This window comes from Cheilinus undulatus, linkage group 13 (genome assembly GCF_018320785.1).
Source record: "Cheilinus undulatus linkage group 13, ASM1832078v1, whole genome shotgun sequence".
NCBI lineage: Eukaryota > Metazoa > Chordata > Actinopteri > Labriformes > Labridae > Cheilinus > Cheilinus undulatus.
The window spans coordinates 35,302,745-35,318,166 of NC_054877.1; the positions used below are offsets into that span (position 1 = coordinate 35,302,745).

At 40.1% G+C, this 15,422-nt stretch overlaps 1 protein-coding gene across 2 annotated transcripts in view; it reads left to right on the forward strand.

Annotated features, from left to right (window-relative positions):
* Positions 1–368: 368 nt before the first annotated feature.
* Positions 369–15,422, forward strand: part of LOC121520596 (low-density lipoprotein receptor-related protein 8-like) — a 168,389-nt gene continuing 153,335 nt past the window's right edge. For both annotated transcript variants that reach the window (XM_041804120.1, XM_041804121.1), the window contains exons 1-2: positions 369–493; positions 1,123–1,239. In XM_041804120.1, coding sequence (XP_041660054.1) covers positions 427–493; positions 1,123–1,239 — 184 coding nt within the window. In that variant the 5' untranslated portion in view covers positions 369–426. The remainder of the gene's footprint in view (positions 494–1,122; positions 1,240–15,422) is intronic.

Below are 15,422 nucleotides of genomic sequence, written 5' to 3' on the forward strand. Positions count from 1 at the left end.
GACCTCCATGCCCCCCCCTCTTGAATTAGGTCCCAGAAAGCATTCCCTCTTTCCCTCCTTTATAGGCAGCCTTTATTTTGGTCATATTAGCCCATTGTAGCCTCTTCCGGTTAGCTACCAGAACATAATAAGCAACAACTAGCCATTCCCATGACATTTTTCTGATTCAAATAGTAGTTTGCAAAAAATATCAAACCCCAGCCATCTCTGTGGACCATTCTACTCCACTTTTCTCCCCGCCCACGCGGTGTCGTCACGCACCGGACAGCCATTGAGGCAGAGAGAGGGGGGGGGGGCTGAGGGGCAGAGTGGGGGTGTTTCACCGCGGTGAGGCAGGCAGCAGCGTCGCAGCGGCGCTACAACCGGAGCGGCTCTCGGGCTTTGTTTTGTGGATGTGAATGAGCTCCGTCACCTCCTCGTTCAGAGATGTGGACGGATATAAGGACCTTGATACTTTTACAAGCGCTGCTCCTGACGCTTCATTTCTGTGAAGGTGAGGTTTTTTCCTTTCGTCTCCCTGCGCGTGGGACGTTAATGAAATAAACTAGCAAAACCGTTATGTGCGCGTGTGTGATGGGATGTAGGTGAGATACTGGGAGCTCTGCCGGGACTTTAGCTTTGAAAACCAAGACAGAAAAAAACGTGAACGACACTTTTCTCCGTCCTGATGATTTAAGGATGTGGTTTATGTAATTATGTGAGAGATTTTTAGGTCGCTTGATGATTTACGGTGAAGCCCTCGCGCGTCTGTCATGTGTCTCGCGGCTGTGAGCATCCATACTGCATCAGAGGTAGGAGCTGGAGTAGCCCAGACTGAAGCTTTGTCTCAGTGTTGTGGAGAACTGTGTCCGGCAGACATGGGGCCTCATTTTGTCTCTTAACACTTTTAATTATGTTGGTAAAGTAGGAGAATGACTGAAAGAGACACACAGCGCGTGACGCTCTCAGTGCCTCAGCCAATTGACCCGTATGAATGCTGAATATCAATGAGGCATTCAATTGCAAATGACAGTTGAACTACAAGCGGTTACTACTCCTCTGCATCCGTTTGTTGTTGCTGCAGCTCCATCTGGACGCTGTTGTGTCTCCCCCCCTCATGTTTGTTTGTGTTTTTATCCGCAGCCACGGATGAGTGTGAGGATGGACAGTTTCAGTGCAACAACAAAAGGTGTATACCCACAATCTGGAGGTGTGACGACGATGACGACTGCTCGGATAACAGTGATGAAGAAAACTGTCGTAAGTGTTGAAAACTGGTGAAATGTTAAGAAGCAAGTCTGAGAAATCGCTGCTGTTATGCAAAAATCACAACCATTTATCATTACATTAATGCTGCGTCTTACCCAGTCTCCAATGCCACAGTAACAGGCTCATGTATAATGCACATCATGCCTGTTTTTCAAACTTTAGTACCTTCTAGAAAACTTTGACAAAAACTTTAAAGCTCCTGTAAGGAACTTTCATTTCGTGTTGATTTTGCTGCCCCCTGTGCTCAACATTGGTACTTTTTTCTCTCTGCTGATTTTGCCTCGGGCATGTTTATGTGTTTTAATGTCTCTGTGCTGGCGACAGCAGAGCATAGACAACATTGTGTTTTCAGGTTTTCCATGCATATGTCTGTCTGTCCAGGATGTTCTTGTGAATATGATATCTCAAGAAAGCTTTGTGAGATTTTCTTCAAACATTGTGTAAATGTCCACTCTGACTCAAGGATAAACTGAGTATATTCTGGAGGTCATAGGTCAGGATCATGTTTATCCCTTGCTCATAGCATGTCATGGAATCACTCTACCACAGAAACAACACCACCGCTGTACTTTCACTGTCCGGCAGTCGTTTACCTCTCAGAGGCATTTCACGACAGGTGGTAGTTCTAGTATTTCTAGGGCTGCCAGCATTAAGATACACAGCATATTCCTCAGTGTTATTTCATTCCACACAGTGTCACATCTAACTCTTTCCCTGAGTTTATGAAATTCTCATAGCAAGGCTGTCCATAAGAGGAGATAAAGGGGAGACCTTTCTGGGGTCAAACTGGGGTCCCATAGAGGTCAACAAAATCATGGTCCACTGTAAAGTTATTCCGTGATAACCGTTGTTTGTCTTTAACCTGAATAATAGCCATTCTTAACAAAGAAACAATACATTCTATTTATTTATGCGGTAGTCTATAACCTTTTCAAACTGCACACTAACATCAAGATGCCAGAAAATAAAAGACAGTGAGACAGCTTCAAGGGTAAAGAATTCAGTAGTTGTGAAAAGTGTAAAAAGGATAAGAAGTGGCAAAGAGAAGTGGCACAAATGGGCTAAAAGTGGCAACCAATGAGTGAACGGTGGCAAAAATAAGTGGCATTTAGTGCAAAGCAGAAAAAAATGGTTAAAAGTGGACAAAAGAAGCGACCAAAATAGGTGGAAAAGTGGTGAACCTACTTAAAAGGTTGCAAGAATAAATCATTCCAACATCAGAACCCAGTGATAGCTCAACACACTTTTCAGCACCAAAATAAGGTAATTTTCTTATCAGGATGCTAGCAACAATGCTATTGATCTAGCACACATACACTGACATCATCAACAAATCCCACTTTGAGAGGACCCATTCTCTGGCTTTTTCAAGGCTCCAGTCAGCTGTGGGCTGGTCAGCTCACCGGCTCCAAGTTAAAGTTACTCTTTGGAAAGTGATAATATTTAACTTTCTTACAGCTTAAGTTTTTTTTAAACTCACAGTGTTGTTTTACACATTAAAGAATACTATTAACACATCTTTGTGTTATTTCCCTTCACTTTTTGTGTCAAAGTATAAAAACAGGGTTAAATACTGGCACAATCAAGTTATTTTTCATATTTAAACTAGTTTATCACATTTTATGTAACATGTGGTAATGAAGTACATTCTTTTGTTGTATGAAACAGAGAAACCATTTCGAGGGTATAGGTACTGCCCTGTGATGAAGAAGAGTGCATTATATTTCACTTGTAACTATCAGTTTCCAAAGGCGAGAAGTCTCTAACCCGGATGACAACTTCACTCATGGTGCAAAATTGTCTAACATTAAAAACAACAACCCACCAGAAACATGAGCAAAGGAGTCCCAGCAGTGATCAATGTGCAACAGGCAACATCTAAACACATCCAAACACATGAAAATATCTAAAACACTCTGCCCAAGGGCATGCTGGGAGAAGTTTGCCCAAATATCCCCCCAGATTTCAAATGACAGTGGAAAGATCTGGGATAAATTGACAATTATAGATCAACACTTTCAAACAATTCAAACACTAAAGGACACTTAACTCAGAATACGCTTAAAATTACACTTTGGTAGTTAAAATCAACTCTGAAATGTTAAACACTGAAATATTAACACTCCTGTTTCTGCTGTGTATTAATTGAGGTCCATGATAGGTGCAATAATTCACAACTAATCCCATGCTTTAATGCCCTTTCAGCACATTTTGCTTAAGCCACTGTCTCGTCTCCCTGCAGCCACGGCGGTGTAAAATAAGTCCACCAAATAAAACCACTACTGCTCCAGAATATCTCATTTCAGTTAAAAAAGTGTTATCCCTTATTTCCTTTTCAGTCAATATAAACCTCTCTTTTCCATGGTTTAAGTCTATATCATAACCCTCTATTTACCCAGAGTTTCTTATTTTCAAAGTCTGTACCCAAACAGGAAGTCAGTTACCCAGAGTTTATGACAGTAATGAAACAAAAACAGTTTTGAATATAAATTATTTGAATTAAAAATGTATGATAAGATTAACTGTGATTTACTACAGAAATGGAGATTAATCACAATAAAAACTGGATTTTAGTTTTTCCATTAAAAAAATACTTGTTTCTGGACTTTCCGCACAGACAGGACAGAGGATAAAGGAAATAAGAGAGAGCCTCGGCTGCCTGTTTCTGAGGACTGTAGCCTCCATACATGGGGTTTGACCTTACCGCTAAGCCATCTGCACCCTGTTTGTGTTTTCTGTCAAATAGATATCTGGCGTTCTCTGAGAAGTCAAATGTTTCATGGTGCACCTTTGCTTCAGAAAATATAAATGAAGGCTGTTTCAACAGAATAGTGTAAATTGCTTACCCTGCAGCAGTATTTACATACATTAAAATGATGCTATAGCATAAAATACCCTGCTATTGTAGCTTGTTAAGAGGCATTAGTGTCAATACCAGCCGGATAAAAACTCCTTAGCTTTATGTATGGGTTTAGAGCACATAATTCCCCAAATATGTATGTATTTCTCTTAGGCTGTTGTGACAACATAAACAAGACAAATTCCTTGTACTTATGTGTAAACAGATATAGCTTCTGTTTCCAGTGAGAAGGAGTAGATAAATACCAGAAAATCGAGACTGATAAGAGAAATTAAAGAAACGTATTGAATATAAAAGTTTCAGGACACATAACTACCTTATTTTTAACAATAAACCTAACAGAACAGTCAAGGATGTGAAAATGTTTCATAACACATCAGATCTTCACATTGGTTCTTCTGGTCTAAGATCGGTCATTAAGGATTTTCTGTTCCAAAAGTGCACTTGGACAGAGGCAATAACTACAGATTTCATCATTAAGATCACTATGAGAAAACACCTCGCTCTGCTCCCATCAGCCCTCGGACTTAATGCTCTGTTTATGACCACAGTTTGCACTGGTGCTACCCTAACTTAATGAGCTGTATTGTCTTTTAATGTTAACAGTTATGAAGCAGAAAAGGCAGCTGTATCATGACTTTCTTCATCTTTATGCTGGAGCAGATGCTCTATTAGCATTGTAGTTTCTGTGGGTTTTCTTTCAGTGAGCCTTAAGAGTTCATTAAGATATCCTCAAATGTTCACTGTGAGAATTTGAACATGTCAGGTCCACTCTGTGTGTGCAGATAATTCCAACCATTCTGCACCCATATAGAAAAGTCAAGCAGCATGTTGTTTCAATGAGGGGTGATTGTGTGGAACAGTTTTCAGATCATCTTCAAATGAAAATCTGTCTGGCAGGGAGACAGATTGCGTGGTGCATCGGTCTGGTGCACAGAGCTCTGACAGGTATCTCAAATGTGTTGTTTTTTTGGGCGGAAATAATACAATTTTCAGCTTCTTTTTCTGACTGTGAGCCAGTGGCCTATATTTTGGAAGAGCTGAAACCAGTGAAGTTGTGCCAAAGCTGAATCCGAACTCAGTGCTGAGATGTTCTTTTGTGTCTGGGTTAATTGTGGCTCCAGAGGAATTCCTGCACCTCCCTCAGCACATTCTCCGTACTTCTCCTCTTTCTGTCTTTTTTCTTCTCGCTTCTTCTTGCACCGACTCCCACGCATACATCGACCTGTTGTCCACGACCAGCATGCTTTTACTTTAGAGGTATTTTTGTTTTCTCTCCGTCTTTGAGACCAGCAGGGCGATTCCTCGGGCATTTGGAGCATCTTGACATTCATGTGCCAGTGCCTCACAAACACATTGTTTGGAGGGAATCTTTATTCTATCCCAGTTTTATTTCCTCTCTGTTCCTTTTATGAATGAAACAGGAAATTGTCAGTGAGGTTTCATCAGCCCCTGTGTGTTCTTCATCAAGCAGAGCTCGACACATTCAGACTTTGAGTGAAAACACTCCTCCTGAAAGCCTTTAAGCTGGAGCTACTGTCAGCCCACTCATTGATTATTATGACAGTCCAGCATTACATGTGATTATATTAGAGAGTGGCCTTCACTCGCTACCCATTTCTCTCTTTGAGTGTGCTTCTCTGTCTACGTGGGTGGAAAGATGAGGCTGGTGGTACAGTGGCAGACAGGGACAGACATGCTTTAATCAGGAGAAATGGGCCTCAGATTTTGAAAATGAGGCCAATGTAAAAGTGATAGTAGTCAGAAACAAGTATAACAACATCTATTTCATGAGTTTTGAACATTTTTTTCATTTCCTTCAGATAACAGCCTGTTTTTTATTTGCTGCACGTTTTTGTTTTTGTCTTTGTCAGGATTGGAAAGTCTTTATTTTTCCCAAGGGGCAATTTCATTTGCAACAGAAGTCCACACAGGCTACACACAGTATAAAAATACACATGTAACTCCTGGATTTCATCATGATAGATAGGCACAGAGATATGAGACAAAAACCCAACAGTCTACTATGTGCAGAATGTGTAATGGCAACAATGCCTACAGCCTATTTAAAAACCTAACAGCTGATTGAACCAATGAGCTCAGATATCTGTTAGATTTTTCCCTGCTGGCGTAGGTAAACCTGCTCCCTGACGTCTAAAAACTGCATGCAGAGGGTGCTGAAGGTCTCCCAGGATGGCCTTTGCTTTCTGAGTGGCTCTCACTTAGAAAAACATGCGTGAGATAATGCCAATACCAACGTAGTAAAACAATATTTCCCAGCCTGTTTTTGTTCAAATGGACTTCAGAAAAGACGAGTAAAATCAAGTTAAGTTTCCAGTCGGCCTTATTACCTGAGTATTTATTCTGGCTCACTGTCACTTTACCTGTGCCACTGATGGAATCAGTGCAGTTACAGAAACATTTTCCCACCACCATATCAAAAGTCTACTCATCATCACGGAGCCATATTTTAATGCTAATACCGTGATACTGTAAATATGTCATCATGTTATAAATGCAGAACTCTATTTTACACTCTCTTTTATTACAGCTATCTTTTGAGTGAATTATATTAGTAATTTTCCCAACACTCAACATATCCATCATGTAAGAGCCCTAAAAAGTAAATCTAAACCTCCAACAACTCCCCCAGCCTGCCCTCAAGAATACCTTTTTGCATAATTGCATTTCTTTAAAGATGGACTGAATATTTCTCTGATTCCTGACATGGAATTATCCTTCAGAAATTAGTGTTTTTCTGGTTAAAATATACATTGAATATATTTGCACCACACCTGGCAAATTTTTAAAAATCTGTTGGGGAATTTCCTCCTGTTATAAATATTTTAGAGGTGCTGGGATTACATTTTTGGTGCACCAGCACTCCCAAAATAGTTTTAAAGTTGTCTATGTAATCAGCTCTTTTGTCTTTGAGATACTAAGATGTAAACAAGGCTACCTGACGTACCTGTCATCTGTAAATTCAAAGAAGTGTCATACCACTTTTGTGTGGGTGATATTCATCTGTACATATCCTTTAAACCCGATAAAAAGGATAAACTTATGTTGCATGACTGTTTGACTGCCATTAAGCATTGGGTGAATGATAATTATCTCCAGTTAAATACTGATGAAACAGAGATTCTCATCGTTGCCTCAGAGAACATCTCCTCCTACGCTGGTAAATGTTTTGGTTCCATGTCTTCTTCTTTGAAAGAGAATTAAAAAAAACGTTGGGGTAATTTTTGATCATGCAATGCTTTTTGATCAACATGTTAAGTCACTGTCCTGTTCTCGCTTCTTTTATTTTAGAAATATAGCAAAAGCAGAGTTAAAAATGCTTATTCTTGCTTTTATTTCCTCCTGGCTAGATTATTGTAATTCCCTTTTTACCTGCTGCTTTTACTCAAAACACTCCCATTTTACATTCCTTACACTGGCTTCTAATTGATTCTTGAATTCAATTTAAAATCCTTGTTCTGGTTTATAAAGCCCTGCAAGGACAGGCACCAGATTATATTTTAGACCTGCTCCATCCCTACATCCCCTGTAGATCTCTCAGGTCCTCTGACCAGGGTTTCCTTGTGGTCCCTGTGGTTTGTTTAAAAACTAAAGATGATCGTGCTTTTCAATTTGTGGCACCAACTCTTTTCTGTTTCAGTTACTCTCAGCTGCTTCTGCAGATGCTTTCAAAAAAGGAGCTTAAGATTCATCTTTTTAGATTGGCTTTTGAACATCTGATTTACTGATTTGTTCATTTTTCCATGTTAGATATTTTAATGCCTTGTTCTTGTTGTTGATTTGATGTTTTTTATTATTGTTGTTGTGAAGCACTTTGTGACCTTGTTTTGTAAAAGATGCTATACAAATAAAATTTACTTAGTTACATATTTACCTCTCTTATCAAAGCAACAAAAAATGTAATGTTATGTATTGCTGCTGAAGTATGTAACCTGTTTTAAAATGTAGAACCCTTTTCTTAAAACAGAATGACCTCTTTTCCTTTTTGGTCATGTTAACAGTGTGGATGGGCAAACTGAATTAAAACATTAGGAACGTCATATCAAACTTCATAGCTAAGCCATGAGGTACACAAATGTCAGCATGCCAGGAAATTAAGTAGGAGAGACTGAGAAGAAGAAACGATAATGAAAAGAATTAAATGGTTGTGAAAAGGCAAAAAAGTGGGTTGAAAGTGGCAAAAAGATAGGATAGGGCAAAAATAGGATGAAGTGGGGTTAAAAGGAGCAAAAAAGTTGCAAAAAGTGCAAAAATTGCTTCGTAAAAATATTTAAAGTGAAAGAAATGGGCGAAAAAGCTGAACAGTGGGTTAAAAGTGGCAAATGTGGCTAAAAGGAGCAAAAAGTTGCCAAAAATAGATGGAGAAAAAGTTGAAAAGGGGTTAAAAGTGGTTCAAAAAAAGGGCGTAAGGTAGCACGAATGGGTTAATTGGGAAAAAATAGGACAAAAGCAGCAGATGGGCAGAATGTAGTTAGAAAGGGTACAAAAAAATGTACCATAAATAAATAATTTTGATATCAGAACCTCAACTTGGGGGGGCAGGGGGGCATTCTCTGGGTTTTTCAGCAGCCCAACCAATTCTGTGGGCAGGCCTGGATGCAAGTAATAGCCATGTTATATCGTGGAACTGTTTTGCTATGGAATTTAAAATGTATGAGTTTGAGACTAACATTTTGTGATGATTCCAGACAAACAATATGGTGATGGACAAGGATTATGCAATGTCCTGATTATCATTCTAGGAGAAATGATCTGCAAATTATTTAAAAAAATACATCTTAAAGAGTACACATGGGCCTCCCCACTGGCTTCTCTTTGGTGCCTTCAAGGTGAAAGCTGGTTCATACCGTTCTGCTTCCGTTGGTTGCAACTATAAGGACTGCTTTAAATGCCATGCATGTTTAAAACTTGCTTTAACTCAAGGAAAAATCATCTGGTAAGCATGACAACAATGTAAATGAGTCCTGTGTGGCATTAGCAGCAGCTCTACACCTTTAAATGAAAGGTCAAATCAGTTTCTAATTTGAAAACTGATACCAAAAGTCCTGCTGCTTCTTGATTATGATTGATCTTCTGGGAAGATGTGACATTGACGAGTGTGACAGTGCTCTGGAGTATTTTCATCTTAGAGTACGGCAAGCACACCATCAAAAACAAGTGATGTTATTGCACTTATGGCCATGGGTGATGAATACGAATTGTGTAGAAAATGAATGCTGTTTAGTAGATGCAGGCCCTAAAGTGGTAAAAAATAAAGACTGCAATTGAAACCTGCAGCAAATTAAACAACAAGCTGGAGAAAGATTAATAGCTGCGTTAACAGCAAATGTGGTTAAAGCAGCAAAGATGGAAGCCCTGATTTTGCACTTTAACATTTTCTATGCATTTTTGTAACTCTGATGTCTGCTTGTTTTCGCCTCTTTTGGACCAGTTCTGTACATTTCCTCTGTAGGCTACTGTAAACTTGGCCTGTGCAGAGGTGGATTTGCATGCATTGACATCCTTCTATACTGTTGAATCTTCAAGCATTCAACTTTTACCCTGTTTGATTTTGAGAGGAAGTTTCTGGCACACTGCAGCTCTGGTAATATTTAATTAATGCATTCCAACTAAATTCATTTTCAGTGGTTGCTCTCTTTCTATGTTTGAGCAGGCAGAGGGATATAAAGAGGAGTGCAGTGGAGAGTAAACCTGTGCAATGTACACAGCACAGAGTAAGGATTTAGCTTGTAGTGCACAAATCCTGTGCAGGAATTACACAGTTAGTTCCTTGTTGAGTATGAAGAGCACCCTTTTTTTAAATTAAGTTTCTGGCTGGTTGACTGGATAGTCACACTTTTTATTCCACTTGTTCTACACAATGTGTTATTTTGCAGCAGAATGCCAAGCCAAGAACCCAGCATGTGAATGTGAGCAACAGAGCGTGGTTGTGGAATATGCTGACAGAAGGAACCTTTCGCTGCAGCTGCTTATTTGTCACCTCATTTCTAACCTGACAGGTGCTTGTATCTGAACAGGTGCAGCGCTTTTAAAACACTGTTATTACTCATACAAATATCATACCCTTTATGCACTATGATCCTCCTCCATCCTGCACCCTGTTTCTGATCGCCCATCCCCCACCCAGTCCACCCCCAGACTGCACCCATAACACCATCCCCCCATCATCCCGTCTATACTCCCCACTGACCGGTCACTCACTCACTGCACGCAGCCATAACTCCATTCATACATGCATAATCACACTCATAAGTATGCATGGACACAAGTATGGACCGTGTGAGCATAAGCACATCCATATAGAAACACACATGGATGCATATCAATGAAGTGAAAAGTTGCGTAGACATAAACCATATAATGTGTCAGCCCTCAGTTCTCTAATCTCACAGCTCCATCTCAAAAACAGAGAGTAGAAGGACAAAGTTATTTTCTGTGAATAAAAACAACCCTGACATTATGGCATTAAATGCCTTTAAGTAGAATTGAAGTAGAGTCAAACTATTTCATGATATGAAATAAAATGATAAAAGACGGTCATTTCTGAATGAAAAAGACCGTTTTCTGTTTCCAAAGGCTTACTACGTGTCTTTTAGAGCAGATTGATCACTTTTGGCTTATCTTTATCTCAAACTCTCTTCAGCTTCTGGAATGAAATTTCAGGTGACAATATTCAGCTCAAATTTAGATTAGGTTATTTTCTTGGCTGGTTGTTTTCTGTCCAGCCTTGTCCTTAGTTTGGTTCATCTGCTTGTTTTCTCTCAAGATTGCACTGACAATTTATCATAATCCCCCTGAACACAGTATAGTGGCCTGAACTGTTCTTCTCCCCCATGTGTTGGAAGGTTTAGTGATTAGAGAAAGAGTGGATCAAAATCATGTAAACACAGAGCTGAGGACAACAAACCTAGAGGGAGTCACTCTGATTTTAGAATGTGATAACTTCATTATATACAAAGGGTTTAAGTGCTGCAACAACGAAAAGATAAAATAAATAATTGCTGGCAACTTATTGGATTGGTTATTGATTCATTTTATTGCTTATTGTGTTTAGTGTGTCACTGGCAGTCATGCAGAATGGTTTACCTAACACGCAGAACATTGAGTGATGTGTTTGGGTTTTACATTTGAGAGAAGATTAACCCTTTACAAAGCTCAATGTGCTCTATAACTAAACTTTATTTTCACCTATCAGTATGATAGTAATATGTAACAACAAATTTGAGAATAAATGTTGATCAATAAGTGGTTCCTTGCAAAGCTGATAGATTGGCCAGATTCCATGTCTGTCATCAGGCAGATCATTCTTGCAAAGCTCCGATCTGAAAACGACTGTGGCAGGTCTAAGAATAGACTTCTTCACTTTAGGGGAATGAGGCAGTAGCAATTAGCTTGGATGTAGCCACAGTATAGCAGCAGTTAGAGTTATGTTCTTAAGTTTTAGGCATGTGGGGTGCAGAGGATTCATCACAGGGTTGATGTGTCACAACCTGGGGCTGGCGGCCAGAGTCAAGTGTACACATGTGGGTGTCACTTGGCAGCCACGGTTAAGCTCAATAGCATTTCTTTTATTCGGGTCTTTTCACCTTTGGTAATATGACCAAAGACCACCAGCAGTTTTCGGGCCCTTGGCACATCCACAGCATGACTATGGGCTCCTGGTGACCTTCTTACCCACCTAAGCAGTTCCCTAGGCTGTGCTTACACACCACACCTACCCCTTACCCGCAATTTCCACATAGGATGACTGTGCCGCACACCGAAGCGCCACGGGTTTGGTCTGATCAAAGGGGAGCAGCCTCGCCCACTAGAAGTATGTCTAGAGCATCTGAAAATTGTTTATCAAAATTACTATTTGTTGCAGCCATAGTAAATTTGTTTTTGCTTAGTTAGTATTCATAATATCACACATAAATGCATGACATTTTTCTTTCCTTGTCCTTTGCTTCCTCAGCAGACTTACAGAGCGGGACAAAAAACAGACGTACCTCTGGAAAAAGCGATGTGTTAAAAAGAAAAACAATGTCAAAGACTTCAATCTGTCCATCCATCCATCTGTTATTGATGTAGCTCTAAAGTCACTGGGGGTTAGAGCTGATCTCAGCTGTCATAAAGAGTTTTACTGGACAGATCACCAGTTGATCACAGGCCTGACATGCAGAGACAAACAACCACTCAAACCCCTGTGTGCATGGGGAGAATATGCAAACCCCACACAGCAAGGCCCCTGTCCATCTGGAAAATTGAACCAGTAACTTTAATTCTGTGACACACCAACAGCAGCCCTCTCACATACACAGAAACAAGCACTAACAGGTTATGGTGACTCTGACAATTCATTAGAGCAAGAACACATTTATTTGTAGAAAAGTCTTTGCACCACTGGCGATTTACCAACTTTTACTCACGCTGTTCTCAGAGAAACAGTGTCCGTCTCTGGCAGTGTCAGCAGGCTCGGTCCTGCTGTTTACAGGCGGTGATTATGTCATGCAGTTTTGAGAGGAAATATTTGCATCACAATGCTTCCCTGGCTTTCCACAGTGCATGTTGACTCATTATCTCTGCAATCATCTCAGTCATTTATGTTATTAGTGATGAAGTTCATGAAATGCTGATGCTCTGCAATGGCACATATTCATCTGGAGGAGCACCCGGCAAATTCCCGTCTACCACCATGTCTCCCTAATGAGCACCAGAACTTCACACTCCCTGGAGGTCCCAGGAGGTTGTGGTCTGTGGTCTGATAATAATTATGAGGCATTTTTCTTTGTGACAACACATTTATTTTGTAGTCTTATTTTTTCTGACTTTGTGTTGGTTTAGCAAAGCCTTCAAGTTTGCCATCAGTGGATTTGTTTGGCATTTGACAGCATTTTTCTGTAGCTGTATTTGTTTTGGTTTTTTGAGGTAGCTTCATGGTAAAAAAAAACAAACAAACAAAAAAACAGAATTTGATGTATTTCCAATACTTATATCAGAATCGGAAAAACTTTTCCAAAACTCTCAACAAAGGTCTGAGTAATGAAATAGTGACCAAGCTTAAATACCTATACTTTGGTGTAATTAAAAGGTTCTTATGACAAAATGAGGGATGTTCTCATGGTTGGAAAACCAGAAAAATATACCTTCTGCCCAAGGTCTGACCTGAATTTCCACATACGACCACTGAAGCGCTGCAGGTTTCCTCTGACCAAAGGTGAGCAACCTCACCCACTGGAAGTGTGTCTAGAGCACTGCCCTGCGGCGTGCAGCATAGAGATCATGGGAGGATCACACAGGAATAGTATGTCAACAGCGGACCATTATACCTTTTAGGGTTAATTTATCATCCATTCCAGTGTAAGTCCATGATAATATTGCTGCCGCGGGTGGGAACATTAGGAAGTTGAAAGGTTAATGTTTGCTTAAAGGATCTGTGATTTTATGTAAAATTCTTTGACTAAATATCCCCAAAAGTTAACTTTTCCTTGTCAATGGCGCCGTTGTAGCTCTGTGACCCACTGACCTCTCTGTGACCCTTTGCTCTTGCTGCAGGATGAGATGTAATGTTGATATGGTGATGATTCATGATCAAGAGTCCATGCATTGTGTTGTATTTTGAAAGAACCAGATATTCTACGCTTGTGACTTTCTGATCGACGGGTATTGACACGGTTTTGGCAGCAGCCGGCACTGAAAATAGACCTGCAGCGTATCTTAAACGAAGTGGAGCGAAGTGTTGGTCTAGGCATGAGCCGCTGCCAGTCTGGAGTGCCAGCTGTGGAAATGCTCTTATAGACTAGAGAGGGAGCGATGTGCTTTGCAGTACGATTCGTGGGCGGTTTGCAGCGAATTCTCTGTATGTGGAAATTGAAGGTAACGGACGCTGTAGGAGAGAGGAAAAACATGAGAGAGACAAAAAGTGAGTAAAAAGACCCGTAATATGTCTAGAACTAAAAATGAATTTGCTTCTGTCCATTCTTGTTTTTACAATTCCAACCCTCCTCCTTTATCTGGGCTTGGGACAGACAAATTTTATTTTTGGGTTATTATTTATTCGTTATTCTATTTTTCTTAGAAGTTTAGTTTTCTTATGTTTGGTTTAGTTTTAAACCTTATGGTCCACTTAAGAGCCTACAACAAATCTATTTTTATTTTTTTAAGACGGTCTTCATTAACAATCTAAGTGGACCGAGAAGAGACAATAGAAAAAAACTATTAAGGCGCCTTCACAGTGTGGTTCATCTGCAGTCTAGACATGGAGGGGTGAGCATCTCCTGCTCTGACCGCAACTGAGAGGGACTGTTGCATGAGGAGTGGGCTGCCTGTCAGTGCTGTGGGATGGGGAGGGGCCCATGGCAGCACCCACTGCTCACTGAGAGGCGCTACAACAATATGTGCTTTCACGTCAGAGTCTCCAAAAGTCTGCAGTAACACCAGAAAAAGTCACTGGGTTTGTCGCTTTTTTGAAAGAGTTGCTAGAGGGGTCTGAAAACTCGCTAAATATAGCGACAAAGTCGCTAAGTTGGCAACACTGCTCAGCTGTCTGGCTGAAACTGTTAAGTAATTCCAAGACAAAATAAAGCCCACCCACAAAAGTTTAGTAAGCCAACACACGAAAGCAAGGAAAGCCGACTCCTGAAAGTGACGAACGCCTCTAGGCAACACACGTCGTAAAAGTCGAAGTCACAAAAATGACATGTTGTAAATGATAAGAAGTGATTCTTTAATTACTGGATTACCACTTAACATGAATTTTTGATGCCTTAGTCACCTTTATTTTTTTCATAGGTTTTTTTTTTGCTTTCCCCTTTAAGGCCTCGTTCCTTAAATGAGAAATGAAAATGTTGAAGCTGTTAATATGATGAATGGAAAACACTCAAAATGAAGATTAGTTCACATAAGTGTATATCAGCCCTATTTTTATCACTTTGTTTTTGTTACTTTCACCGTTCATAAACCTAACACATCTACAATTCAAATTCTGACTACATTTGCAGCTTTTTTGATCAAGACTTTAAACAGACTGTGTCTGGACTTCTGATGTCATTAGGCTGAACTGGTTGCATAACATTTCAGTAGAAAGATGTGATGCAAAGCTTCCTTGCCCCTCTTCACATCTGGAGTTTAAAGCAACAAAAGAAATTCAGCTTCAAATCTCAAAGTCAAACTCGTGCTGACTGTGACATGGAGCCACTGTTTAATCCTCATCCTGATTAAAGCGGCATATCTCCCGGCTTCCATCTCAGTGCGTTACCTTCAAAGGTCCAGCGTGTCCGCTTGGGACTTTCTTCTCCATCCTTGAATGTGATAA